Source organism: Primulina tabacum, chromosome 7 (genome assembly GCF_025594145.1).
Source record: "Primulina tabacum isolate GXHZ01 chromosome 7, ASM2559414v2, whole genome shotgun sequence".
In the NCBI taxonomy this organism is placed as follows: Eukaryota; Viridiplantae; Streptophyta; class Magnoliopsida; order Lamiales; family Gesneriaceae; genus Primulina; species Primulina tabacum.
The window spans coordinates 26,902,450-26,929,664 of NC_134556.1; the positions used below are offsets into that span (position 1 = coordinate 26,902,450).

The following is a 27,215-nucleotide window of genomic DNA, read 5'->3' on the forward strand; positions in this document are numbered from 1 at the left end:
GCAATCCGGTGACAGGAGTGGTGTCGGATTCAGCAATAATGAAAGCACTTCTGAAAAAAGTACTAAGCCAGAGCTGGTTAAAGGCAAAGGGAAATTCATTCACTTTGTCAAATCCAGTGTGGTATATGAACCTGAAGTACCGACTGTTCGAGTTGAAAGGACTGTAGATCAGAAGAACAGAAGGAAGCATTACGGTCTGGGTTATGTTGAACCTAAAGTAAGAGTTCACCAGAGTTCTGGATCCAGCAGAGGATTCAACTCAGGAGGACAAGCCCCTATGAAGGTTAAAAACTACCAGCATTGTAATTCTAGACCTGTTCACAAGAGATACAGACTAGACAACAAAAACAGAAGGGAAGAACAACATTATAAGATGCATTCTGTTAGAAATAGCAGAACCTCTGTTGCACACACTGCTTTGGATACCCGAAGTACAAGGTCACCTAGAATTGTACAAATGTGGGTTCCAAAAGAACTGATAAGGATTGGACCCAAATAGATTGGGTACCAGATACTAAAATTTGTGTTTGCAGGAACAGGAAAGGAAAGCCAAAATCATCAGCTTCACATGGTATCTGCACAGTGGATGTTCCAGACACATGACTGGACAGAAAATCTACTATCAGAAGTAACAAGTTGTACTGGACCAAAAATAACATTTGGGGATAACTCAAAAGGTAAAACCATGGGTAAGGGTAAGATTATCCATGGTTACATTACTATCAATGATGTACTATTAGTTGAAAATCTTTGTTACAGTTTAATTAGCATCAGTCAACTGTGTGATAATGGTTATTCTGTGGCTTTTCAGAAGCACACATGCACAGTTAAAAATGCTGATGAGTCTACTGTATTAACTGGAAAAAGAGAAGGAAACACATACAAAGTTTCATGGAATATAGATCATATTAATGTTCCTACGTGTTTAGTTGCCTCTCTTAGTGATAAGCATTGGCTATGGCACAAGAGATTGAATCATCTGAATTTCAAGTCAATCAATAATCTCAAGAAGCAGAACATAGTTGATGGTTTGCCCGATATAAACTTTGTTAAGAATCATGTATGTTCTGCATGTCAACTTGGTAAGCAAGTCAGATCTAGCTTCAAGAATAAAGGTAGTAATTCAATTTCAAGGTGTTTGGAATTATTGCATATGGACTTATTTGGTCCAATCCCTATCTTGAGCTTAGGAGGAATGAAATACACACTTGCTGTTGATGACTTTTCTAGATTTCCATTGTGAAAATGTTATTTTACGTACAAGTATTTTACTGTTGCATCTTATCTGTATATGTATTACTTGTTATCAATAATATAGTTTTCTGAGTCTTTAAACTCACTAAGTGTGATTGATGTAGGGAAATATGATAATAATGATAATGGAGGTCTTGATGGTTGTTTTGACTGAACTAAAAGTGCACATAACCCGATGACCAGCACTTGTTTTCCGCATTAGACTTATGATTATGAATTATGATTTTTAGGATTATGCTAAAGATATTTTTATGAAATTGATTATGATTTTGAGTGATTTTTGAGAGGATGTTAGTTTTATTAATATTACTAAGTTAGAAGTTGAAACATTTGATGATTTTATGTTCTTAAACTATTTCTTTGGATTTTCAAATATAGTTGGTTGTTTTATTTTTAAAATGATGCAACTTATATTTTAAAGTATATATATATGTACATTTCAATTCGGCCGAGATTAATGAAAAAAATTCTAGTACTTTTAAGTAAACGAGTAGTGGACGTTTCAAATATTAATTTTTATGATCAAAACATATATCATGTAAGGTAACAAACTGAGTTTGACATATTTATTTAAGTTTTGGAATCCATTGTCTTCATGATTCAAGTACAAAATGTTTTGCTATTATAGTGTTGCAATATCATAAATGTTTAATATATTAGCTTCATATATTCATGATATACGCAACTCATATATTCATGATATACGCAACGTACGTGCCTCAGTGACTAATGATGAGAATATGTGTGGGAATTTGAAATAAAATGGGAGAGACGACTGAATAAATTAACATGTGCGATTACGAGAATTGCAATTTAAGATATAAAACTGTTATAGGTCATTCAAAAAACAGACCATAGACACCGAACCGTTGGTAAAAGAGACTCATCTTTAATAATATAGTAATAGATAATATTATTATTATAATATATAATATAATTAAATCTCATATTATATTATGAATAAATCAAGAAAATTATGAATAAAAAATATGCATAATCTATACTATTAATCTGATTGCGATGTCGCCAGCTAATATGATTCCTCGTTTATTTTTATTCTTCATTTATGACTTTGTTTTACTATTTGTGTAGAAGCAAACTGCGTAGAGCTCGCGGCGGCATCGCCACTCCATCTGCAGCGATTGGGTGTCCTTTTGGGAAAATAAGGAGCGGCGGCGGCGGCGTCGGTACCAGGCATGTTGAGTCTGGTACCACCTGACTTTACTGGAATTCTCTCTCCAGGTTGCTGGCGGCGCTGCATGCACCGTAAGGAATGAAATTTTATGTGTAATTTTTCTAAAATTGGATGTGACAAGCCAAACCTTAGGCATGGGCTCTGTGCCCCGCATGTGGATCTCTGGTGAAAATTGAGGTACCGTCTCTTTTACCCTTTTGCTATTAAACTGTGTTATGCATTCTGTAGCTTCGAATCGAATTAGAATTAATTATCATAGCAAGAAATGGATTGAGGAGCCGATTTTCAGATATTTAGGTTATAATTGGGTGATCTTGTGTTTTGGATGTTTTCGTCCCGACCTATTTTTTTCCAATTGGATTAGCCAAATCAGGATTATGCATATTTTTTTCCAATTGGATTGGCATTCTCTTCAGGCTTTTTTGATTTTCTTAGAGCACCGTTTCTCAAAATTTTTTACTTCTTTGAAAACTATGGCCTCTAATCCTAAAACAAGGTGGTTGTCTCAAAGATTGCCAAAATCTAAGAAGGATACCAATCGCGTCAAAAACTTGAAAGCGCTGTTATTAGTTGTTTAGGCTGCTTTCTGGTTACTGTGGATGGACTAGCATTCAAGCAGGGGCGAAACTCTAGGTTTTTGCCTATAAATTAGACAAGCCTCTTTAGGGTTCTTACACTCTTTCACAGCCACTTTCTAAAGTACTCTTGTTTTCCCTTTCTAAATGACCCAATTTTTTTGTTAATTGATACTCACTAAAAATTTAGGGTCTGATTCCAGCAATTGTCACTAATTCAGACGCAGATTTCGAATTTGTACTTAGCCTGAAATCACGAATAAGACCATTAGCTAACTAGGTACAGGTTTTGAGAAACCGTCGCAATATTTAGCGACGATGAGTTTACCGACGTTGTTAGAAACCATCGCTAAAACCGTCGCTAAATTCAATCAGCGAAGGTTATTCAGTCGCAAATTCCGTCGCAAAATGTTTTTTTTTAAGTGTAGAAGGGGGCCGGGAGGGTGTCCCGGCGGAGTCCCTCCGACGCTCAAGTCACAGTGTGATATGGCCTCGTCATTGATGACCTCAAATGAATTATTTTCTTCACCCACTTTGGTTACGATGCCTTTTGTCAAACAGATCTTACCCAATTCATTTTTGCCAGTGCTACCAGTTCAAGAAAATTATCTCAATTTTGGCTTCAATCCAGGCCCCAACAAGGGAGTATTGGGCCTTCCATCCATGCAATCACCAGAAACGCTCACATCAACTCTTCAACCTTTTCCAGGTGATCATGTGATTGCCACCCCAAATAATGCTGCTGGGATTTTGAGGTGATGGAATCAAAATTTATGCAAGGTAATACAATGATTTACTGATATTTAATCTTATTTATTAGTATGGTGTACCCCTCCAGAAGTAGAGGCCAAGAACATAAGCCGTCCAATTCCTCAAACTACCACAATCATTTTCATCTCTTTCGGCTTCAGTTTAGTTCCCTCAGTTCATCTCTTTTGGCTTCAGTTCGCACCACCGTCGTATTCCAATTACAAATCACCAAATGATCCTTCACAAAACTTTTCTCGATATTCCTATTTTAATATCCTTCAGGCACAAAAAATATGGCCCAGACTTGTCGCTTATGGCCTCCAATGCATCATCTTTTTCATCCCCGATGTCTCAATTCAGGCTTCATCAAATGCATTGGTATTCCTTAAGAAAGTATCTAGGTAGTTCAATCCAACTACCTGAGGCAGGATCTACATATACAACAACTCAAGCGCCTTATCCGGAGATGCATTGCAGTGCAATAAAGAATATATAGTCTATAAAGATTGATTTCCAGTTACGTTTTGTTATACACTCGGTAGCACCATTATGCAATATGTTTGGTGAAAAGTATGAATTTATTTTTCTTTTTATTTGAGTTACTTAATTTATATACTAACGACTCCTTTTCATCAAATAAGATGGATTTCAAATATATTTAAATATATTTTTTTTTCAGAGAAGTTAGACTATAACTTCAAATCAACTTGTTCATGTTTATAGAGCCTTTCATGTTAATTAAGATATATTTCAAGTTCACAAAAAATAGAGGTATTGAAAATACATTTTACTTTGTGCAACTAATACGTAAATTAGTAAAATATGAATTTAATATTTGTTTTATTGTTTCATTGTTAACAATAAAATTATATCGAAATTCATAGATTTCAATTAAGTCCTTATCTTTAAATGTCACTTAAGTGTTTCAAGTTAACATGACGATTAACAACGGCCGAGCTAGGTCGTTTTAAAAAAATTACAACAATTTATATTTTTAGTTGTTTTAATAAATAACAATTAGGAAATATTCAATTTCAACGTACAAATCCTACCTTCGTTCCTAACTATTCACGTATGTTAAAAGGGGGTTAATACTAATAACTCAAAGAGTAGCGCTTTGATTTCATTATTTCATACACCAGCCGTATCTTCCAATTTAACCAAACAGTTTTCATTCCTTTAAATCCCCCAAAAAACCATTTTTTTTTAAATCATACGTATATATTTCATATTTTTTTCTGAAAAAAAAAATAAAATTGTCCATGCTCATACGCGTATTCTTATAGACTTAGAAAATAATTTTCGAATATATATGTTTTTTTAATTATATAAAAAAATATTTAGACGATGAATATAGCAAGTTGTATATTTTCGTTAAAATTTCCATGTGATTTTAATAATCTAATTTACATAGAAAATTCTCGCTCAAGAGCTTTCAATATAAATATAACATCATATTTAATTTATAAAATATCAACATTAAATCAAGAAATTTGTGAATAAAATATGTATAATATATAATATTAATCTGATTATGTTGCGTTTTCTCTAGTTAATATGATACTAAATTATCCTAAAATCCCCATCAATAGTTAGAGTATATGAATCAGTGTTTATGTTAGTAGTTTCATTTGAAGCTCCCTGAAACGTCTGTTATTCGTTTTGCTTAAAAATTACTAGAATTTTTTTCTTTCTTAATCTCTCATGATTTCGGCCGAACCGTTACAAAATATAAAATAGTTTTTAATTATTTTTAAAAATAAAACAACCAACTAGTATTTGAAAATCCAAGGAAATAGTCAAAATATAAAATCGTCAAAGGTTTTATCAAATCTAAAAAACAATAAATTTGAAAAGTATAGCTCATACTAAACCTCTCAAAAATCTCTCAAAAATCATATATAAATAGTCTTAAAAATCTTTAACATAATCATAAACGTAAATGTGAAAAATAGAAGCGCTCGTCCTCGAGTCATGTGCACCTCCAGTCCAGTCAGGTCAACCATCAAGACCTCCCATATCATAATTATTAATATCACATGCATCAATCTCACCTAGTGAGTCTAAAGACTCAATACATCATATTCTTGATAACAAATAATACGTAATACAGAACACATATAACAGTGAAAAATACTTGTACTTAAAATAACATTTTCATAATAATGCATAAAATTTAAACATAATCATTTTCAAATCAACATATTCTTATTCATATTCATATTCATATTCGTGTTTGTTGAATTCAGATCGTGATTGTGACTCGTATTCGTATTGGGCGATGGATCTATCTATAAAACCACAGTACTGGCGGCGGGACACCAGCAACACTCTCACCGGTCAACTAGGCGTTAGCCACGTATTAACATATTAATGTATTCGTATCCGTATCTAAGGAAATACGATCGTCGGGCTCCCACTGGGACCATAACCCTCACGATATTTCCAACATATCATCGTATTTAGTCACAATCCCTTCACGTTCTTCAATATTTCGTATTTCCATCACTTAAAAAAACATGCATATAATATCGTTTTTCTTTTAAACCAAGCATGCAACATGTCTTTTAAATTGTGGGGCCCCGGGTCCGATATCTAATACTAATAATTATAATTGTAACAAACCAAATGATTTAGTAAATACATAATTTGTGGTTCACAAATTCACATAAACATCGTCAAAATAATTTAAAGGTTACAAATGTTTGAAATATAAATTTTAACATGCCAAAATAAAGTAGTGAACCCAAGTAATCCAAACATCATCAAATAGCTCCTAAGACCCGAGAATCCCACTCTAACTCGTATCTCCTCGCCTGGAACTGGACTCTGGCATCCCAAGCCTCGCCTCACCTACCGTCAAGCACATGAAAACAAGAGGTAGCCGATGTATCGGTGAGTATAAACCCAGTATGATACAATCAATAACATATGAGAATTTAATTTTCAAAATAGTTCATATAAATCTATAAAGAAGAAATATAGTGCAATGCATGATCAGAAGCTGTGGGCTATCAATAAATTTCAAGATCAAGTGAATCATCTGGTCATAGGGTACCCAAGGGAATAGAATCACCCAGCAACAGCCACCGGCTCATCCGCTCGGGGTGGGGTGCTGTGTTCTACAATCCCAAGACTATGGTGCGCCTACAGAGAGTGTTCAGGCCATAGCAGCGACCTCCCTCCGCATACACTATGCCAACTCAACTATAGCCCCATACGTCCAACAAATCAATAAATCAAGGCGACCTCCGCTATATCAAATCTGAATCAAAAAGTGGCTCAATATGCAATGCAATGATGCATTTCAATCTCATTAAGTCAATATCATAATAAGCTCATCTCAAAAGATCAATCATCAACAAATCACAAATAATTCATCAAGCCATCGAATTTTCAATTTAAAATAAAAATGATACTTTTACCTCGTATGTTACCGACCGTAACTTACCTTTCAAATATTACCAAAAGAAGATCGAAATGTGAAGTTTAGAAGTCTTGAACCTCTGAATTCTACTATAACTCAAGAACTCGGATCATTTATCAAAACAGAGCAATTTCTGTACAAAATTCATAATTAATTCAATACTTCTTCAAATCAAGATCCGCTAATTGGATATACAAGAAAACTCAAAGCCCAACAATTCTTCTTCATAAATTTTTGTCAAATAAAGTCATTTACTCAGCCGTTCATAATCTGAAACATACAACATAATTTTTGAAATTCTGCATCCGTACCAATCTGACACATTTTAGTATTTCGAGCATAACTCCCTCAATACTCAATGGAATTAAGTCCATTTTATATCATTGCGAAGACAAGACAATGCTCTATAACTTTCATTTGAACATCAAATCCAGAATCTCAACCGATTAATACCAGAATTCGAATAAACAGAAGGCATATACACAAACTCGGGATTCTAGACCAGGTTTAGTAAATATATCATATCTCTTTCATTTCTTCATGGAACTGAGTGATTCTTGAACCAAATCGAAGCTAACTCGATTGTCTACAAGTTTGATGAAGACCATAACTCCAAAATCCAAACACAACTGTCTCATATGCTTGAAATACAGAAGGTATAAAAACCGTTCATTGCACATAAACAAGAAACCATGCTCATATCCATTTTAAATTCAAACCAACTCAAATACAACATCTTCAATATCTTAATATCTCAAATATCAACTCAAATACAACATATTCAATATCTTAATATCTCAAATATCAACTCAAATATCAATTTTAAACTTCAACCCATTTCCAAACTTTAACAAAAATCGGAAGCCGTTGAAAAGAAGATAAGCTAAGAACTTCAGTTTGGCATTGTATAAGTCAAACTGAAGTGAGTTATTACAAATCTTTGTAATTAATCAAAGTTTTTTAGTGAAATCATATCCTGAAGATAGAAGGGTTGATGTAGGAGCCGTTGAAAACTCCGAACATCCATAAAATTCTTTGTGTTCATCATTCTATTCGTTCTGTTTTCAAAACTTGGATGACAAGCTTATTCAATCTATCTTTCAGTTTATTTTCGCACTACAATCATTACTTAACTGATTGATATCGACACACGAGATTTCTGAATCAGTTACTTGAAGAACTGACTTATATCCGAAAAATATTACAAAAACCAAAGTATTTATTCAACCTCATTTCTAAACACATCATCCTCGTTAACCGATCCTAACAAACTCCTAGTATTCTTTTCTTCAATTTGATACGTTCAGAAACAGGTTTATGAAAGTCACAATTGATTCTTCAAGTACCACAACACTCTTGTATAAAAAAATAAGTGAAAATGCAAAGTGCATAATATTGATCCTTAATCGATCTGATGAGAAACTGAATGTGTACAAGAACAACTTAAAGATAAGTCTATTGAGAGATGTTTTGCTATCTGAATGTTTGATGAAGATTAGCAAAACAATAGTAGTTTTTCCGAGAGCTTTTTTGTGCATTCCTTACTTATAGGTGTGTGTCCCAAACTACAATAAATGTACTGAGTAGTCGATATTTATGCGGATACTCATGTGTCTTTATTGATTTGTCAGATACAGTGTCAGTTTTTTCAAATTCTTTGGATACTTGTTGAAGGAGTAATCGACAGAACAAAGAGTGTTTGACAGACTAGACTTCAAATTGATCCGTTCTGTTCGGTCAACAGGTTAAAGTTCTGCTGATGAATATATTCTATCCGATCGAAATAGTTAACAACTAGATTTTTCGGTTTAGTTTAATAGTCTGCAATAACATAAGTTTGAGATATACAAATTTGGTTTGTGATCACCAAAACTTAGATATAAATTTTTGTCTTAACAAACATAAATAATTTTATATAAAAAAAATTGCCACTTTTTATACATATAAAAGCAATACAGAGTTGCATACATATAAAAAAAATTAATAATACAAAGCTGAAGTCTATAAATTAATTTAGTGCTACTTTTAATGGACATTGATTACTTGGACATCCAATTTTCTGCTATAAATCTTTAGTACTCTTGCATCCACATGTGCAATTATCTAGCTCTTGGTGAAGCTTCTGAAAAATAAACATAAATACGCACATTTATTACAAAAAAATTTGTTAAAATTAAAAATTAAAATGATTAAATCATTATTACTTTAAACTTCTTTCATCACAAAATTATGTATATATTAACTTTAAATTTTTAAAAAAGCTCAAGAACTTTGTAAATTAATACTTCTCCAGTCGAGTTTGAACTCGAGTAGAGTGCATTTGAGCTCCACTCGGCTTGATTGCACCCCACACTAAACATTTAAGTAAGCTATTTTCCTTTATTTGCAAAAGTTTTATCTAATAATTATTAATGTTAATTACTGTCATAACTGCAAAATAAACAATGGAATATGTATAAACTGACCTGAACTTGATTTTGTAGGCTCTTTATATGTTGCACAGCCAAATCTAGCATGTCAGAATAGCTGGTTTGCTGCAAAATTCACAATTTTCAACATCCAAATTAATTAATTAAAACTGTATTATTATGAATTATTCGGTTTTACAAACTATAATTACCATCCAAAATTTATGAGCCGATAGACCTTTTCGGTAGCGGAAAAAATGGAACAAAAAACATAAATATGGCCTAGCAGACTAGTAATAGCTATAATAATATAAGAATTTAAACTGTAAATCCACCACTACCACCAGTAAATTGGAATTATCATATTTTGATCTAAAAATTAAGTATACGAACAAGCAACTTAATTAATCACATATATTATAAAAATAAATATGATCTGTAATACCTTATCCATGTTTGGAACAAGAACTTGTAACTTCTTTAATTTTCCGCTGATTCTCGTCCTCCTTTCCTATACATATATTAAAGCACAATTTCAAGAAGGAAAAGTATAATGTGCAGAGGAAGGAGTAAAGTCGGACTAGGGATGCAATCGGGCCTGATCGAGTTCATACATATAACATACTCAAGCTTGACTCGGACAAAAATAGTGCTTGAACTCGAGCACGAGGCAATTGGGAATCTTGAGCTCGAATTTGTCTGAAATACTAAATATTAATTTACAAAAAAGATCTTAAATTTCAAGAAATTGAAGGTTATAATTAACGATAAAAAAGGATAAAATGAAATTTTAACAAATACTTTTAAAAATCAAAACTTATTAACAATAAAAATACGGAACTCGGTTGGCAAGTTTTAAACAGCATAGCTCGAGCTCGTGCTCGAACTCAAACTCGAACTCAAGAGGGTGCCGAGTTCTAGTGGCATGGACAAATAGGTCGAAAGTAGGAAGGTCGAAACAATACCCTCTCCGCGATGCTGCGAGGATGAGTAGCGCAGCCACGCTTCGCACGGATCTTGCATGGGACCGAATCCTGTGGGATATTGTGCATTAGCTTCTCCATTTGTGTCATCTCCATTCCTCCTTGCCCCATGCTAAACTGAAACTGAATTTACATGCAAGACGTTACAAATCAGAATAAGGTCGCCCGTCGTATATCAGAACTACGTACCTGATTTTCCGTGCTATGTAAGCCGTCGAGAAGGTCACCCTCATCGACGATCTTAGACCGTTTGTTCGGTGCCACGGAGAACATGACCGAATTCGTTTCGTCCCATGTCGAGGACGTCCCCATCCCGAACCCATACGAATGAGTAGTCTTTCTTTGGCCGTTTTGAGTTCTCATTTCATCACCAACAGCGCTCTCGTTTTCTTCAGAGATGTAAGAAAGAGTGCTGTCTTGTCTGGTGAAGCTTAGCTGAGAGTTCAATCTTGATAGATTCTCCGAATTATTATAGTTTCCCATCCCTCTGGCAACAGAAAATGAATATCCTCCTATATATATACATATATATTACACATAAAAATAAATAAATTCAAAGATATCTATACTTCTATACTATTTTATTAAGTTTGAGACCCTTAGAGTAACTAACTTTGGTGTCATGGTCTGTTTTAATAATTATTTATATTAATAAAATGTTAAAATTTTAATTTTAGTTATATGTAGTTCAGTGGATAGAATCATTGTTATTTGGGGTTTAGATCATAGGTTCAATTCTCAATGTGGTCATTTTTTTGTTCTTTTATTTTTCGATTTATTATTTTATTTATATATCAAAATTACAGTGTAGTCCCTCGTTATTCCTTATAATTATATTTTGATCCTCATTTTTTTATTCTTTTATTTTTCAATTTATTTTTTAATCTATATATCAAAATCACAGTGTAGTTCATCGCTATTTCTTATAATTATATTTTGATCCTCATTTAAATATAAATCAAATGAATTATAAAAAACATTATACAAACACGCAACGCGTGGATCAGTGCACTAGTATATATTATACATATAAAAATAATTAAATTCAATATAAGTGAGAGTTTGATCATTTTTTTAGTATGGCCTTGGTCTGCACCTGTTTAATGTCATATTAGTACTTTCGTAGTAATGTGATTAAATTTAACAAAAAATTAAAAACACTTGACTAAAATTCAATTTTAACATTAAAGATCGATATATATATTATATATGGGGTAAACACTTGTGTGAGACGGCCTTACAGGTCGTATTTTGTGAGACAAATCTCTTATTTGGATCATCCATGAAAAATTATTACTTTTTATACTAAGAGTATTAAATTTTATTGTGAATATCGGTACGGTTGACCCGTCTCACATATAAAGATTCGTGGGACCGTCTCACAAGAGACCTACTCATATACGGACGACCAATATTACAATCTTCCAACCTATATATTTCTTTAATATCAAACCGAATTACTTTCTCCACGTATTTATTCTATGGTAAAACAATGGGCAGATTCTGGTTTCGAGAAGATAAATTAAATTACCTCATCGAACTTCGAAAAATGAAGATCAATGCCCCAAAAAAAATCCAGTACATACACTAAAAGCAAGAAATAAAGCTAAAACAAATTGTGTAGATATAAATTAGAAACACGAAAAATATTCGATCCAATTAAATAAAATATTATATTTGTTATATATTCTGAGTATTTATAATATTTAAGGATAATTTTAACCACTTGCAAGTCACGTGACAAGTAGCCACTTTTTTAATTTGCAGTAAATTTTAGAGTTGTGAGTGGGTGGGGTGGATGCATGCACCTTCCCAAATATTGAAATATATATATATTATTCGCATTCATTGAATCTTACTTAAAAAAAATTACTTTATTGGGCCCAACTCTTATTTAAACCAATCAACTTGCTCAGTGGGGACTTTTATATTCACCACAAAAATCCAAAGATATATATATATATATAATATATATCTTAAAAAGCAAAAATACAAAGATATTGCACAAGCTTTAAAAGATAGAACGAGGGTCATTTTTGTAATTTAATATAATACAAAGATATAGAAATTCCTAAATATTTATATAATAAATTCATTAAAGAGTTCATAGCGATGGTTCAAAGGGAACTCATATTTCTATTCAAATAAAATAACCAAATTTTTTTTTTTAAAATATGGATATATCCATTTATTTTTTAAATTTTCAACTAATTCTAATTAAATACCAGTGGAATGAAAGACACTATTGATTATTGAATCATATTCGTATTAACTTATCAATAACATTTGGTAGAATTATAATGAAAATTTTACAATCACCATAGCTTTATTGATATTAAATGGAGATTAATAATGCATCTATAGTTCTAATTGGCATATCTAGAAATGTCCAAAGTTTGGTGCAATAAATATATTTTCACAAATTTTTTATTTAATTTATTTTAATAAAAATATAATATCAATAATAATGTTGTAATATTTATTTTCAAACAAATAAAAAACTAAATTTTGTTGGCCAATAAAGTTTTAATAATCCTTCAAAAAAAACAATTAATTTTAGAAAATATTAATCTACAATACACAAGGTTAAAACTGTCATTTCAAGTCAAAGCGAACAAAGTGTTTTCGATTTTTCAATCAGATAATATATATTTATAATAAAAAATAATATTTTATTATAAAATATTAATAATAATTTTTTGCTCATAAAATTTATAATATATGACCATATTCTGATAGTTTTATTGTCCCAATGAATTAGACATGGTAAAATTTGGACCAAAGAATATTCAAAAAAACGAAGTCAACATACCGGAATCCCCGACCGTCGCCGCTATCTGGTTGAGAAACACCGCCGGAGAGCTACTGTGCCGCACCAAAGAAGGAGAAGCTCCTTCGGCGTTGCCACCTCCGACAACACCAAACCCGTACGCCCGCTGCAACCCAATCGTACTATTAGCCTTACTGGGCGGAGGCGGTTCCTCTCTGCTGGGATTGCTCACGCTGTCGGTCTGGCTGCGCCCTGCGGCGGAGAGTTGAGAGTGGCCGGAGAATTCTCTTGCTGCACCAACGACTGAATCAACAGAGGCAGCCAGGAGGGAGCTGGGTGCAGAATCGTAGCGCATGAGTCCGCTGCCGGAGGAGGCGAGGCCCATTGAACCTTGTGATGAAGATGAAGTGGAGGAAGGATACATGAGAGGGAAATGGAACTTAAAAAGTTTGTGGGGGAGAGAGGGTATTTGATAGACTTTGGAATAAGGTTTTTTATATTTATACTCTCCGTTTCTTATCCACATGCCCACTTGTGTCATGCCACCATGTGTGACAAATAAAAATATTATTATTTTTAAAACAAAGAAATAATTTCATCAAATAATAATAATAACAATAATCATAATATTAATAATGACATAGAGGACTCCAAAAACATGAAATTATAAATAATGATTTTTGCATTACAGTACAGAGAAATAGATTTGAGATATAGAGACAAGGGGATAAATATAGTGAAAATAGAAAAATAAAATTCACCAAAAACTCAAATCCTTCTCCGAAATTTTTTGGAAAATATTTATCATCCCACTCTTACCATGAAAACATTAAGTTGTAGAGGTATCTTAAAATCATAAACAAAATTCGTCAAAAAAAAAAATCAAGAGCTCAAACAACACTTGTTGGAACTTACCCAGCAAGATAGCAATGTTCAGGACTTTATTTTGATATTTCGAAAACTATTTCGTACTAAAAATCTGAACAAAAGTTGTTTGAGGTGGTGTCTAGTTTACATAAATGTCGACCAATCATTCAAAGGTGGCCGGAAACTATGATTTCTGACGGCCACAAAACTATTCAAAATTGTTTCATAGATATAGAATTTGGGATATATCAGTTCAGGACTTTGAAAATTGTATAAAAAAATTGTAGCTCATAACACATCAAATTCACTCCATATATTCTGGCCGCACGTTGTGGCCGGAGCTCGGACATGTTCCGATACCATGATGTGGCACCATACACCATATACTGTTAGAGCACCGCTTCGAAAGATCAGATCCACCTGCAAGTGAATGACGAAGAAGAGAATTTCATAGAGAGAAGTTACAGACTATCAAGAGAGAGGAATTGAATTCAGGGGGCTGTCCTCTTTTCTTTTATTTTCTCCTTTTATCTCGGAACAAGTGTCCCTCCCTTTTGACTTACAATAGCTAGGCTTATAAACGTGTTTTTGTTTCCTAAAGTTTATTCACGCTTTGTACACTACTCTCCCAATTGATAAGCACTTTCCCACAATTGATATACAATTATTCTGATATAAAGTCTACTAATCTCCTAATTGCACTTCTTGTGCGTTGTGGCCTCTGCTCTCTTGTCTCAGGTATCTCTGGACACGTAACATTGCTCCCCCCGTTAGACAACACCTTGCCCTCAAGGTGAAAATCTGGATAGAGTTGCTGGAATGAGCTCAAATCTTCCCAAGAAGTATCTTCCAAAGGTAGACCCGACCATTGTACCAAGAGTTGAGGCACCCACGTATTCTGCCGGCGAATTCGACGATGATTTAGAATGGCCAAGGGGGACACTAAAGGTTGATTCTCCACAAAAGTGACAGGAAGTGACAGTGCGGAAACCTCTGCTGGATTTGGACAAGCTTTTAATACCGAAATGTGAAAAATTGGATGGATTTTCACTGTTGGTGGTAGCTCCAATTTATATGCAACAACACCCACTCGTTTAAGGATTTTGAACGGACCATAAAACCTTTTGCTCAACTTGGTATAACGATGCCCAGCCAAGGAAGTTTGCTTGTGGGGTTGTAACCGAACATAGCAATATTGTCCCACCTCAAAGACTTTTTCTGAACGTTTCTTGTCAGCATGCATTTTCATCCGTTCTTGTGCTTGCATCATATGAGCACGTAAAGTTGATAACAACTCATCCCTATCTCGTAACAAGGTATCCGCCGCCTCAACAGACGAGGAATTTGGAATATAAGAAGGGATCGACGGGGGAGGCTTCCCAAACACTGCCTCAAAAGGGGTCATTTTTATAGAAGAGTGAGATGTGGTGTTGTAACACAACTCGGCCCAAGACAAGAAACAAACCTAGCGAGACGGCTGATCCATCACAAAGGCACGCAGATACTGCTCTAAGCATTTGTTTAAGACCTCCGTTTACCCATCTGTTTGTGGATGGTACGCACTAGACATTGCCAATGATGTGCCACTGAATTTAAACAACTCTGCCCCAGAATTTGCACAAGAAAAAAGGGTCTCGATCCGACACAATAGATTTGAGAATTGAATGGAGCTTAACCACCATATCCACAAACAAAGTTGCGACCATCGTTGCTGTGAATCCCGACTTAAGAGGCCCAAAATGGGCAAATTTGGACAGTCTGTCAACCACCACAAAAATCACCGAAAACCCTTTCGAAGCAGGAAGACCAGTAATGAAATCCATGGAAATATCCTCCCACACCCCTGCTGGAACTGATAAGGGCTGCAACAACCCTTGTAATTTCTGTGTGCTATATTTGGTTTGTTGACAAATAGCACAGTTAGCCACATAAACTTGAATATCCCTCTTCATATTTTCCCAAAAAAAACTTGGGACTATCCTAGCTAAGGTCTTGTGCATCCCTCCATGCCTTGCAACAGGCGTGTTATGAAACTCAAAAAGGATTTTTGGAATAATTTCGGAATCAGGATCAACACAAATGCGATGATGGCGATAAACGAGACCATCCTTTAGATGGAAGATCGGTCGTAGTGCAGCAGAATTCTTGTGAATAAGATTTTTGTAGAAAGGATTGGACGCCACCTCATCTTTAAGTTGAGTAAGGAATTGGAATGAAAGAATCAAGATAGCCAGTAGTTGACTTGAGATGCCACAACCAGAATCTGGAAGTTCAAATTGGCGAGATAATGCATCTGCTACAGTATTGGAGCTGCCCGGCTGGTAAGAAATATCAAAGTCATAGCCAAGGAGTTTAACCAAGTATTTTTGCTGGTCAGGTGTATGTATAGTTTGAGATAAAATTTCTTTAAGACTACGGTGGTCAGTGACAATTGAAAAATGATGGCCCAAGAGGTATTGACGCCATTTGCTAACAGCTTGGGTGATGGCTAGTAATTCCCGAACGTAGGTTGAAGCTTTAAGAAGATGGGAAGGTAGTTTCTTTCTAAAGTAAGCAAGTGGGTGACCCTGCTGTAAAAGAACAGCCCCAATTCCTACCCCTGAGGCATCAGTTCGGATTTGAAATGGTAATGAAAAATCAGGTAAGGCAAGAACAGGTGTATGGCTAAGAGATTGTTTAAGGTTTTCGAAAGAAGTTTGGGCTGTTGGTGACCAACAAAAACTATCTTTTTTTAGTAGTTCCATGAGGGCATGCGCAATGGAAGCATAACCCTTCACAAATTTTCGATAGAACCCCGATAAACCCAAAAAACCCTTTAAGGCTCTCAAATTTTTAGGAACAGGCCATGACCAAATAGCTTCAATTTTTGTAGGATCAGTTGAACTCCCTGGGCAGACACTATATGTCCCAGGTAATCAATGGAAGATTGTGCAAAAGAACACTTGGATTGTTTTGCAAAAAAAGAATTTTCTCTAAGGCACTGAAGAATCTGTTGCAAATGTGAAAGATGCTCATCTTGTGATCGGCTATAATCTTGTGATCGGCTATAAACAAAGATGTCATCAAAGAAAACAATGACAAACTTACGCAGAAATTGTTTAAAAATAAGGTTTATGGAAGCTTGGAATGTGGCGGGTGCGTTGGTAAGACCAAAAGGCATCAGTAGAAATTCATAGTGACCCTCTTGAGTACGGAATGCGGTTTTAGGAATATCATGAGGATTCACAGGAATTTGATGGTAACCCGCTCTCAAGTCTAGTTTAGAAAAAATGGTGGCACCATAGAATTCATCAAGAAGTTCATCAATAGTGGGTATAGGAAACTTATCTTTAATAGTGACATGGTTGAGAGCCCGATAATCAACACAAAAACGCCAAGTATCATCATTTTTTTGACAAGCAAAACAGAGGACGAAAATGGACTTTGGCTATGGCGAATGATTCCACTGTTAAGCATTTTTGTTACCAGCCGTTCAATTTCAGATTTCTGGCAATGAGCTTAACGGTAAGGTTACATTTATTGGTTTGGTGTTGGGCAGAAAATGGATAGAGTGGTTGATGGAGCGATGAGGGGGAAGGGATTGTTGTTCCATAAACACATCCTGATACAGATCAAGGAGGGCTGCCAAAGAACCTGAGTTTGGATGCACCTTATCGTTATTGGGTAAATAACCGGTCAATGCAAACAGCTGGAAGCATCCAGCGATCCCCTCTGTACGTGACAACCGCCGCATTTGATGTGAATTGAGCTCTTCCACCTGGACCAACGGCTGACCTCGGAGTTGCACTAACCTCCCATTGTACATAAACTCCATATAAAGTTGTGAATAATCCATAGCAAATTTGCCCAATCCTTGAAGCCATTGCACCCCCAAAACAATTTCAGCTCCTTGCACTTGGATAACGTAGAGATCAATCACAAAAGATACGGTGTCCAATTCTATTGTCACCTTCGGGCAATGACCCTGACACGTCATAGATTGCCCATTGCCTATCATAACTGAGAAATGCGGAGAAAGAATGATTGGAAGCTTCAAGAATCTAGCAAGGCGCTCCTGGATAAAATTATGAGTGCTTCCGCCATCAATCAAAGTTTGTACCTGCACCTTCTTTATGAAAGCCGTCAATCGTAGTGCGCGAGGACAAGGTTGTCCTACCAATGCATGCAAACTAATTTCTGGACAATCTTGTAAGCTGCCCATCTCTGGAGATACCAAAGAACTTTCATCCCCACTAGCTTTCTCTGCTACTTCAACCTCAGGAACAATGCATAAGAAAAATTGTCCTTTACATTTGTGACCTTGGAAAAATTTTTCATCACAATTATAGCATAAACCTTTCTCTCGTCTTGCCAACATTTTCGCTGGAGTGAGGCGCTTCATATGATAAGATTTCTTGGGCCCCGGTGGAGTAGGAAGTAGCGGCGGTCGGCTCGGAGTTACCATAGCAAACGATTGTTTTGAAGTTACTGAATTGTCGCCCCAATTCACTGGCAAGCTGGCACTATCCGAAAATTTATCCTCATACAACTTTGCCAAACTCATAGCCTGAATTAGTGACCGTGGCCGATAAACTTGTGTTTCTTTGCGAATTTCTGGTCGTAGCCCGAACACAAAACAACTAATGAGCACATGCTCGGGTATATCCAAAATATTATTGGTCAATTGTTCGAATTGATGTTGATACTCAGCCAAAGAACCGGATTGTGTGAGCTTGCTCAATTTCCCAAAATGATCTTCATACTCCAATGGTCCAAACCGTTTTATAATAGCACTCAAAAACTCGGTGCAACTAGCAATCAGTTCATTACGATTCATTCAATCAAACCAATCCAAAGCATATCCATCTAAATGAAAGGATGCAACAATTAAACGTTGAGATTCTGGAGTTCGATAGTACTCAAAATACCTCTGAATGCGAGCTACCCACGCTGAAGGGTGATCCCCCGAAAATCTCGGAAAATCGATTTGCATTTTATTCGCTCCTGATGGCAGCTCGGAACTCTGGAACCTATTCGAATTATTCACCAACTGTGGCTGCGGCGGTGAGCTCGGACCAACTGCGGGGTTGTTGCGCCTCAATTGCTGCTCCACCTTCGCATCGAGTGTTTTTAAGCCAACCGTGAGCTCACTGAGTGAAGTATTGAAGGTATCAATGCTTGTGTGTTGCTTTTCAATCATAGCAGCCTGAGATTCCTGTAGAGTAATGAGTTTGGAAAGAGTTTCCTCTAATCGAGAAAATCGCGTTCCTTCCGCCATCGCTTTGCTGATGTACCACTGCAACCATGATTTGAATCCGTCAATGGAGTGCGGACGAGAGCACCAATGTTAGAGCACCGCTTCGAAAGATCAGATCCACCTGCAAGTGAATGACGAAGAAGAGAATTTCATAGAGAGAAGTTACAGACTATCAAGAGAGAGGAATTGAATTCAGGGGGCTGTCCCCTTTTCTTTTATTTTCTCCTTTTATCCCGGAACAAGTGTCCCTCCCTTTTGACTTACAATAGCTAGGCTTATAAACGTGTTTTTGTTTCCTAAAGTTTATTTCACTCTTTGTACACTACTCTCCCAATTGATAAGCACTTTCCCCACAATTGATATACATCGCTCACCGACAAGTGTGGATATCCTATGTGATCTGATAAAATAATAGTGCATGGAATCTCTGGCCAGAGTATGAGATGTACATTAGAGGAGTTCTCCAATTGTACATGCGATGTCACTATTTATTCTCAAAGAGATGTCACATAGTTATCGAATTATTATGCAACCATCGATGAACCAATGGCTGCAGATTCGATCAGGATATATGAGATGAATGGGGCCGTACTGTACGTTAATAATAATCGACTGGTTCTTGCAAGCACCTTCAGTGATACCTAGGGAATCATGGGGCGATATTACTAGACGCTCTTACCATGATTCGATGGGTTTAATGAGAAATATGATTTCTGACATTCTCATGATCAATTGTTGATACATAAAATTGGGCAAATTAAGGGTAAGGCCGAATAAAGAATTACATCCTAAATCACAAAGAATTGTGAACCCACGGCTAGCTGTATCCCTGAACTATTGAGGATCACACAAGCACAAGATCATTTTGTTCCCGTTGAGATATTGAATTCAACTAGTTGAATTTATATAAATGTATGATATAGTAAATTCAAGGAGTTAAGTTTATGATAATTAAATTTTGAGAAAAACAAATTCAGATAGTTGAATTTATGAGATAGTAAATGCAAAAATTTGAATTTATGAATTTATAAAATTTGGAGAAAATAAATTCAAAGAGTTGAATTTATAAAATTTGAGGATTTAAATTATTAAACTCAGAAGTTGAGTTTATTAAATATTAAATTAAACATAGTGGTAAATATGTTTAATGAGCTTGTAGGAGTACAAGTTCAGCATACTAAATAATTAAAGTTTTAATAGACTTTGATTGATTAATTAAACTAGTTGGATTAGTTCAATTAATTAATTAAGCCCATTAATGTTAATTAAGAAGCTCAAATGTTATATTATGGCAATTAGGTCATTAGGGTTTTATTTAAGTAGGAGACTTAAATCATAGCCTCCATGAGACACAACAATTTTCGAAAAAGCCTCCATTTTCTCTCCAAAATTTTCGGCCATTCTCTTTGAAAAGGAGATTGATCCGTCTCTCGATTTTAATCTCCAACGTTGAAACTTCTTCCAAATATTCTAGTGCTATTTGGAAGAGGAACAAATCTTCTATTCGTGGACCTGATTCGAAGATTAAATGAAAGAGTTCTCGTAGAAAGTTCGTAGGAAATACATCTAGAGCCATCTCCGCTAATCCCGGAATAGTTGGAGCATAGTGAATATTTCACCAAAGGTAAAAGTTTTAAACATCCTATGTATATTTAATTATTAGAACCATACGAGTGCTCAAACAAATATAACTTGAATGTCAAGATCTAATTTTTTTTAAAACTTCCGCTGCATTTGGGCACGAGAAAACCGAGATCCAACAGTGGTATCAGAGCCATGTTCTTTATATCGTGTGGTTTTAAATCATATTGAATAATTTATTTCTAACCAAACAAGATTTTTTAGAAAATTGATGCACCATAAAATTTTATTTTTCCAAAAATAAAAATAATAATAATTTTCGAATCTGCACAGAACAGTTCTGGGCAGACCGCGTGGAGCGCCCTGCGTGATGCGTCTAGCCGTGCGCGCAGCAACGTGTGGAGCGTCTGCATGCTACACGCACAGGCCCCTTGCTGCTACCTGAAAGGTTCGAGCAGTAGGCGGGCAGCATAGGCGGCTGATTGAGAACGTCTCGGGCAGTGTGTTGATTGTTAAGCTTGAATTGTTTGGGCCTAGAGTGCGATTTTCTGATTTTTTGAAACTTTGGACAAAATTGATATTTTATGAAAATGATTTCAATTTATCTTTTGAAACATTAATTTTTGGAAAATTAATAATTTTCTTGCAAAATAAAAATTAGAATATGATTTTAATTATTTATGGTAAAAATGAGTTTTCCAAGAAATCAATTATTATTGGATTATTTGAAAATTAAATAAAGATGTTTATTTAATTTTTGAAATTATTTAATAATTGTGGTGGTTAGTAATAAAATTATTAGATACATGATTTATCAATTAATTAAATTTGTTTAATTAAATTGATGTTAATATTTGATATTAATTGCATGAAGGATGATCGAGAGCATTGACCAATGTGTTAGGTGTATGTTAGGATATTTTAATGTTTTATTTATTTTATTAATATTTGATATTATTAAAGTGGACCTGGTTTTATGGCTCATTCCCACCCCATGATATATATCCCTTATGTGACTAGAAGATGGTGGTGGGCTCGATGCTCAAGATGAAGACGTGTAAAATATTGGAAGCTTTTGTAATAAGTTGCATTTGCATCCCTGCATTCACCTATGTTTTGGGCCTGGATCCATGTCTGGCAAACATGGATCTAATAGTGTTGGCGATCGTTCATCTTTATTTATTGTTGAATGTCATATTATGATATATATGCGATATATAGTTGTAATGCCCGAGATTTTATACCGTGTTAAATTACAATTATTGATTTTTAATCGAGATAATTATGAAAGGGCTAACCGAGACACGAAATGAGATCGCGTGTGAAAATTGATGTGCGAGGACAGTAGCATCGGCGCACATGCGCGACCGGATGCGCGCACATGCGCCGAACAGGCAGAAGACCTTGCGCATATGCGCGGAAGATGTCGCGCATATGCGCGAAGCCTATGCGAGTAACTCCAGGAGAGTCTCGCGCATATGCGCGGAGATGAGTCGCGCATATGCGCGAGGCGATGTGCAGGATACGCGCGGAGACCGAGTGTCTCGCGCATATGCACCGATTGGGGTCGCGCATATGCGCGAGACGTGCAGTAGTCACACCGAGCCACTTGGCTTATTGCATGTGCGTGGATGTATATATATATATATATATATATATGTACATCTTAATTCTTCAGATAAGAAGAAACGAAAAGAGAGAAACGAAGAAGCTCCGAAAATCCTTACGCCTTTTGTGAAAGATCCGCCCGTCTGAAGTGTAATCCGACTTCCGTACTGTGTTCATGTCGACGTAGGCTACAACTGGACGTAAGTTTTGTTACGTTTAGATACGATTTTAAATTATGATGTTGTCAGAATTGAATACGAATCATAGATGGTGTCTCTGATACAGTAGATATTGTATAATTGAAGTCAGATTAAGAATAGACTGGTTATACAATTATTATGAATTTCAGAGTTGATTTAGTTGAGATTCTATATCAGAGTGGTGTTATTATTCAGATTGTGAATTGTATTGATACTGATTATGAATTCTGATATTATATCTGTGATGTTGAGATTGACGGGGTTATCAAGACTGTATTATTATGTCGTCGAAACATCAGTTGATTGATATTGATCCGATTCAGTATTGATTGAGATTGTATTGTTATGTCATTGACATTAATCAGATTGTGTTTGATTTGAGTATTGACCAGAGCAGGTTTTGAACTGAGTTATATACTGATATTGTATTTATGCGATCGTCATTGTTAGATTCGGTATGGACAGATTGGAATACAAGACTTCGTCTTCATCAGATCGTGAAGAGAAAGGTATAAATAAATGTTGATTCGGGATTGCACAACTCGAGTTAGGTTTGACTTGAGTTTCCCAAAATCACATACTTTACCTTATTGCATTGATATTTGCAGATTATCAGATTGATATGTTTAGTCTATTAAATTATAGCAGAGCCAGAGTTTGAGTCTAGGGCAGATAAGCCTAGCTAGGGCAGAACCGCCGAGTCTTTGTCAGAACCGCGTAGACTCTAGACTTTCGGTGTATCGATGAGCTTAGATGTAGATCGACGTCTATTGTAGACATTCGATACAGCATACCAAAGTCTAAATTAGATCAGGATCCCTAGATTAGAATGAGAGATGAGTCGAGTCTTAGATATCGAGACTAGAACTTGATTTACAGATTTGTATTGATTTATGTTTCGTAGATTACGATTCAGATATTATTTACAGATTGGTATTGATACATGTTGTTTGATTATACTACATGTGATAAGATATAATTCATGCTTTTATGTTAATTCAGTTAACTGCATGTATACATTATTTATACTGGGATTTATTCTCACCGGAGCATCCGACTGTTGTCTTGTTTGTATGTGTGTATGATAACAGGTGGGGCAGGATCAGGGTCAAGAGGATGATGAGAGATCGAGATTAGAGTGGTGATTCCGGACTTGGATGTAGACTTGGTTTAATACTGGAAATTAGTAGTTGAACCTTAGACTAGTTTGAATAATTGTTGTACATTATTGTACTTTTATACTGAGATGTATATTAGTTAAATTCCATTACGTTCCGCACTTATATTTTAAAAAGAAAAATTTTTAGACCCTGTTTATCTTAATTGATAATTAAATCCCAAAGATGATTAAGAAGATGATTAGCGTCCGGGTCCCCACAATAGTAGTATGCATGTATGTATATTATTAAATAATATAGTTGCATGGAATCCGACAAACATACAAATTCGTGGCGCACGATTTTAAATTAAAATAATTAGACAATTCTAAAATTAAAATCCCTCATTTTGAAAAAGATTCAAAATTTATATCAAATCGCAAAAGTAAAAATTAAAAGAGTTTAATTTATTCCTGCCTTCCATCAACCGTGGTTGCATGTTGAACGCTACCCGCGGACAGTGTCTGGCTCATATTATTGGGGAGACTGGACGCCGGAAAGTTGTGACTTCCTCCGGACATATGATGTGAACTGAGCGGAACTCCCATGACTTCGGCTCATATTATTGGGGGAACTCATGGCGAGCATCTACTACAATTCAATATTGATGGGTCGGTTTGACATGTGAAAATAAACAGCGTCATATTATTGGGTCCTTATTAAACATGAGACGAAACACATGGAGGTTGCATATGGATGCAACTGGATTCTACCTTTTAGAAATTATAATTGCCTGATATTATTCGGGATTATAATTAGGTAATTGGACTCTACGTGCCCACTAAGGATATACGATTTCCCCTTTTCATCAGAGGGTGTTGGAAATGTCAAAAATAGTGTGAAGGCAATTTATAAAATAAAAATCTATATTTTATATCTTAGAATTATTTTTAAAACTATCAGTAACCATTATCTGTTTTCATTTTCAGTATATTTACGATGACTGCTCGTAACCCGCTTTCAATCGTTCTCGATCAAAACAAGTTGATTGGCCATAACTATAATGACTGGTTTCAAAATTTAAAGATTGTTCTGAACTCGGAAAAGATTGTGTATGTGCTTGATAAGAAGCCACCGAATGAGGCAGCTTCGAACAGTCAGTGAGATTGAACTAGCTAAGCTTGAGAAATGGTGGGACCATGATCTCCAATGTAAAAGCAATATGTTGGCTTCTATGTCGAATGAACTGCAGAGGCAGTTCGAGGAGGCTGCGAATGCTGCTGACATTCACCATCATCTGAAAGAGTTGTATGGAGTACAGATTCGCTCAGAGAGACATGCTACTGTGAAAGAACTCATGAATACTCGTCTGCGAGATGGGACTTCTGTCCATGAGCATGGTGTTAGAATGATTGGGCTCAATGAGAAATTGGTGGGGCTCGACGTGGTTATTCCTGGTGAGCTCCCGACTGATATTCTCCTGTTGTCACTGCCCCCCTCATTCGATGGATTTGAGGTTAGTTTTAATATGAACAAACTTGAGGCCACCCTTGAAGAGTTGGTAAATATGCTTACTATTTATGAGGCCACAATCAAAAAGGAGAAGCATGTTCTTTTAGTGAGTTCTTCGCCGGTACAAAAAAAAGAGCCCCAAATAAGGACAAGAAGTGTTCTGCCCCTCTGAAAAAGCACAAGCCCAACAAAAAACCATACAAGAAACCAACTCCAGGGCCTGCAAAGCCTGACAAGTCAGAACAAGTCTGTTTTCACTGCAACAAGCCTGGACATTGGAGGCGTAATTTCACGGATTATTTTGCCCAGAAGCGTTCTGGCCATGGTATGTTTTACATGTTTCTATTAATTCCTCTTCTTGGATATTGGATACCGGATGTGGTTCTCATCTATGCAATGAGTTGCAGGTGATGGGAAGAAGAAAGATGCTTAGAGATGGTGAGACATTTCTAAGACTACGAAATGGAGCAAGGGTTGCTGCCACTGCCATTGGAGACGTTACTTTAATTTTGGACAATGATTTTAAGTTATTTTCTAAAGACGTTTTTATATGTTCTTGAATTGGTTAAAAACATTATTCTTATTTCTATGCTTGATAGAGATGATTATTCTTGTGTTTTTGCGAAAGGTGTTTGCAATTTATATAAGAATGAATGTTTGATTGGAACCGGCGAATTAACAAACAAACTCTATAACTTAGAATTAAAGATATTCCGTTAAACAATATCCAAGCGCCTACAAAAACAACAAAAAACAAAAGAAAAATGGAAGATCCAAATCCAGCACAAATATGGCACGCTAAACTAGGTCATATTTCCAAAAGAAGGATGCAAAGCTAGTGGGAGAATGAATGTTTGAATTCTCAGACATAAATTCTCTACCTACTTGTGAGTCCTGTCTAAAAATAAAAATGACGAAGACTCCATTCAATGAAAACGTGGAATGTGCGCATGGTCTACTGAATTTGATCCACACAGACGTTTGTGGCCCGTTAAGTGTTAGCACAAAATTTGGGCAATTCCACTTCATACTGATGACTATTCGAGGTATGAGTATGTTTATTTGATGAAACACAAATTTGAAGCTTTTGAAAAGTTCAAAGAATTCATATCTGAAGTAGAAAACCAGCTAGAAAGAAGTATTAAGACACTTCGATCTGATCGAGATGGAGAATAGTTGAGTGTTGAATTTTTGGATTATCTAAAAGAGAATGAGATTATCTCACAGTGGACTCCACCAGAAACACCACAATTGAATGGTGTTTCTGAACGTCGTAATCGAACCTTGATGGACATGATTCAATCAATGATGAGATTAACTGAATTGCCTACAATGTTTTGGGTCTTTGCGCTTGAAACTGCGGCAATGTTGTTGAATAATGTCCATAATAAAGCAGCGGATAAAACACCATATGAAATATGGATGGGAAAAACTCCGAAATATTCTTACTTGAGAATAAAGGAATGTCCTGCATACATGAAGGATACAGTGGGAGACAAATTGGATAGCAGATCCACTTTGTGCTACTTTGTAGGATATTCAAAAAAATCTGTGGGATATTATTTTTATCACCTCAATGAAAAAAAGTGTTTGTTTCAAGAAATGCCACCTTTTTGGAAAAGAAATTTCTATTAGATAGAAAAGACAAGATGATAGAACTTGACAAAATTAAAGATACTCCCTCAACTGTAGAAGTTGAACCTAATCCCCAACAACCAGTAGTTGAAGTACAAGCTCCTAGAAGGTCTGATC

The 27,215-nt window shown here is 35.4% G+C and overlaps 3 protein-coding genes and 1 long non-coding RNA gene across 4 annotated transcripts; 1 reads left to right on the forward strand and 3 right to left on the reverse strand.

Annotated features, from left to right (window-relative positions):
- Positions 1 to 2,332: 2,332 nt before the first annotated feature.
- On the forward strand, positions 2,333 to 4,393 carry LOC142551203 (uncharacterized). Its single transcript, XR_012821534.1, has 2 exons — positions 2,333 to 2,626; positions 3,611 to 4,393. It is a non-coding gene; the product is annotated as an uncharacterized LOC142551203 (long non-coding RNA).
- Positions 4,394 to 9,101: 4,708 nt separating this feature from the next.
- On the reverse strand, positions 9,102 to 13,841 carry LOC142551204 (transcription factor bHLH128-like). Its single transcript, XM_075660302.1, has 6 exons — positions 13,405 to 13,841; positions 10,782 to 11,104; positions 10,575 to 10,715; positions 10,055 to 10,120; positions 9,667 to 9,735; positions 9,102 to 9,323 (listed from the first exon to the last, which is right to left on the reverse strand). Exons 1-6 carry the CDS (start codon positions 13,784 to 13,786, stop codon positions 9,264 to 9,266), a joined length of 1,041 nt encoding a protein of 346 aa, XP_075516417.1. The 5' UTR covers positions 13,787 to 13,841; the 3' UTR covers positions 9,102 to 9,263.
- Positions 13,842 to 14,893: 1,052 nt separating this feature from the next.
- LOC142550639 (uncharacterized) lies at positions 14,894 to 15,634 on the reverse strand. Its single transcript, XM_075659717.1, has one exon. The coding sequence runs from the start codon at positions 15,632 to 15,634 to the stop codon at positions 14,894 to 14,896; it is 741 nt and encodes a 246-aa protein (XP_075515832.1).
- Positions 15,635 to 15,821: 187 nt separating this feature from the next.
- LOC142550640 (uncharacterized) lies at positions 15,822 to 19,486 on the reverse strand. Its single transcript, XM_075659718.1, has 4 exons — positions 19,137 to 19,486; positions 17,744 to 19,019; positions 17,422 to 17,656; positions 15,822 to 17,116 (listed from the first exon to the last, which is right to left on the reverse strand). Exons 1-4 carry the CDS (start codon positions 19,484 to 19,486, stop codon positions 15,822 to 15,824), a joined length of 3,156 nt encoding a protein of 1,051 aa, XP_075515833.1.
- Between the last annotated feature and the right edge of the window lie 7,729 nt (positions 19,487 to 27,215).

What these genes read in the sequence shown, in the direction of transcription:
- LOC142551204 (XM_075660302.1), bottom strand. Translation starts at nt 13,786, where the DNA reads ATGTATCCTTCCTCCACTTCATCTTCATCACAAGGTTCAATGGGCCTC. An exon ending in CTCGCAGCATCGCGGAGAGG is followed by an intron (nt 10,121 to 10,574) that starts GTATTGTTTCGA and finishes ATATATGTATAG; the next exon opens with GAAAGGAGGACGAGAATCAG. An exon ending in TTGTTCCAAACATGGATAAG is followed by an intron (nt 9,736 to 10,054) that starts GTATTACAGATC and finishes TGAATTTTGCAG; the next exon opens with CAAACCAGCTATTCTGACAT.
- LOC142550640 (XM_075659718.1), bottom strand. Translation starts at nt 19,486, where the DNA reads ATGGCGGAAGGAACGCGATTTTCTCGATTAGAGGAAACTCTTTCCAAA. An exon ending in TGGGTAGCTCGCATTCAGAG is followed by an intron (nt 19,020 to 19,136) that starts GTATTTTGAGTA and finishes ACTGATTGCTAG; the next exon opens with TTGCACCGAGTTTTTGAGTG. An exon ending in TATTCCTAAAACCGCATTCC is followed by an intron (nt 17,117 to 17,421) that starts GTACTCAAGAGG and finishes GTGTCTGCCCAG; the next exon opens with GGAGTTCAACTGATCCTACA.
- LOC142550639 (XM_075659717.1), bottom strand. Translation starts at nt 15,634, where the DNA reads ATGACCCCTTTTGAGGCAGTGTTTGGGAAGCCTCCCCCGTCGATCCCT.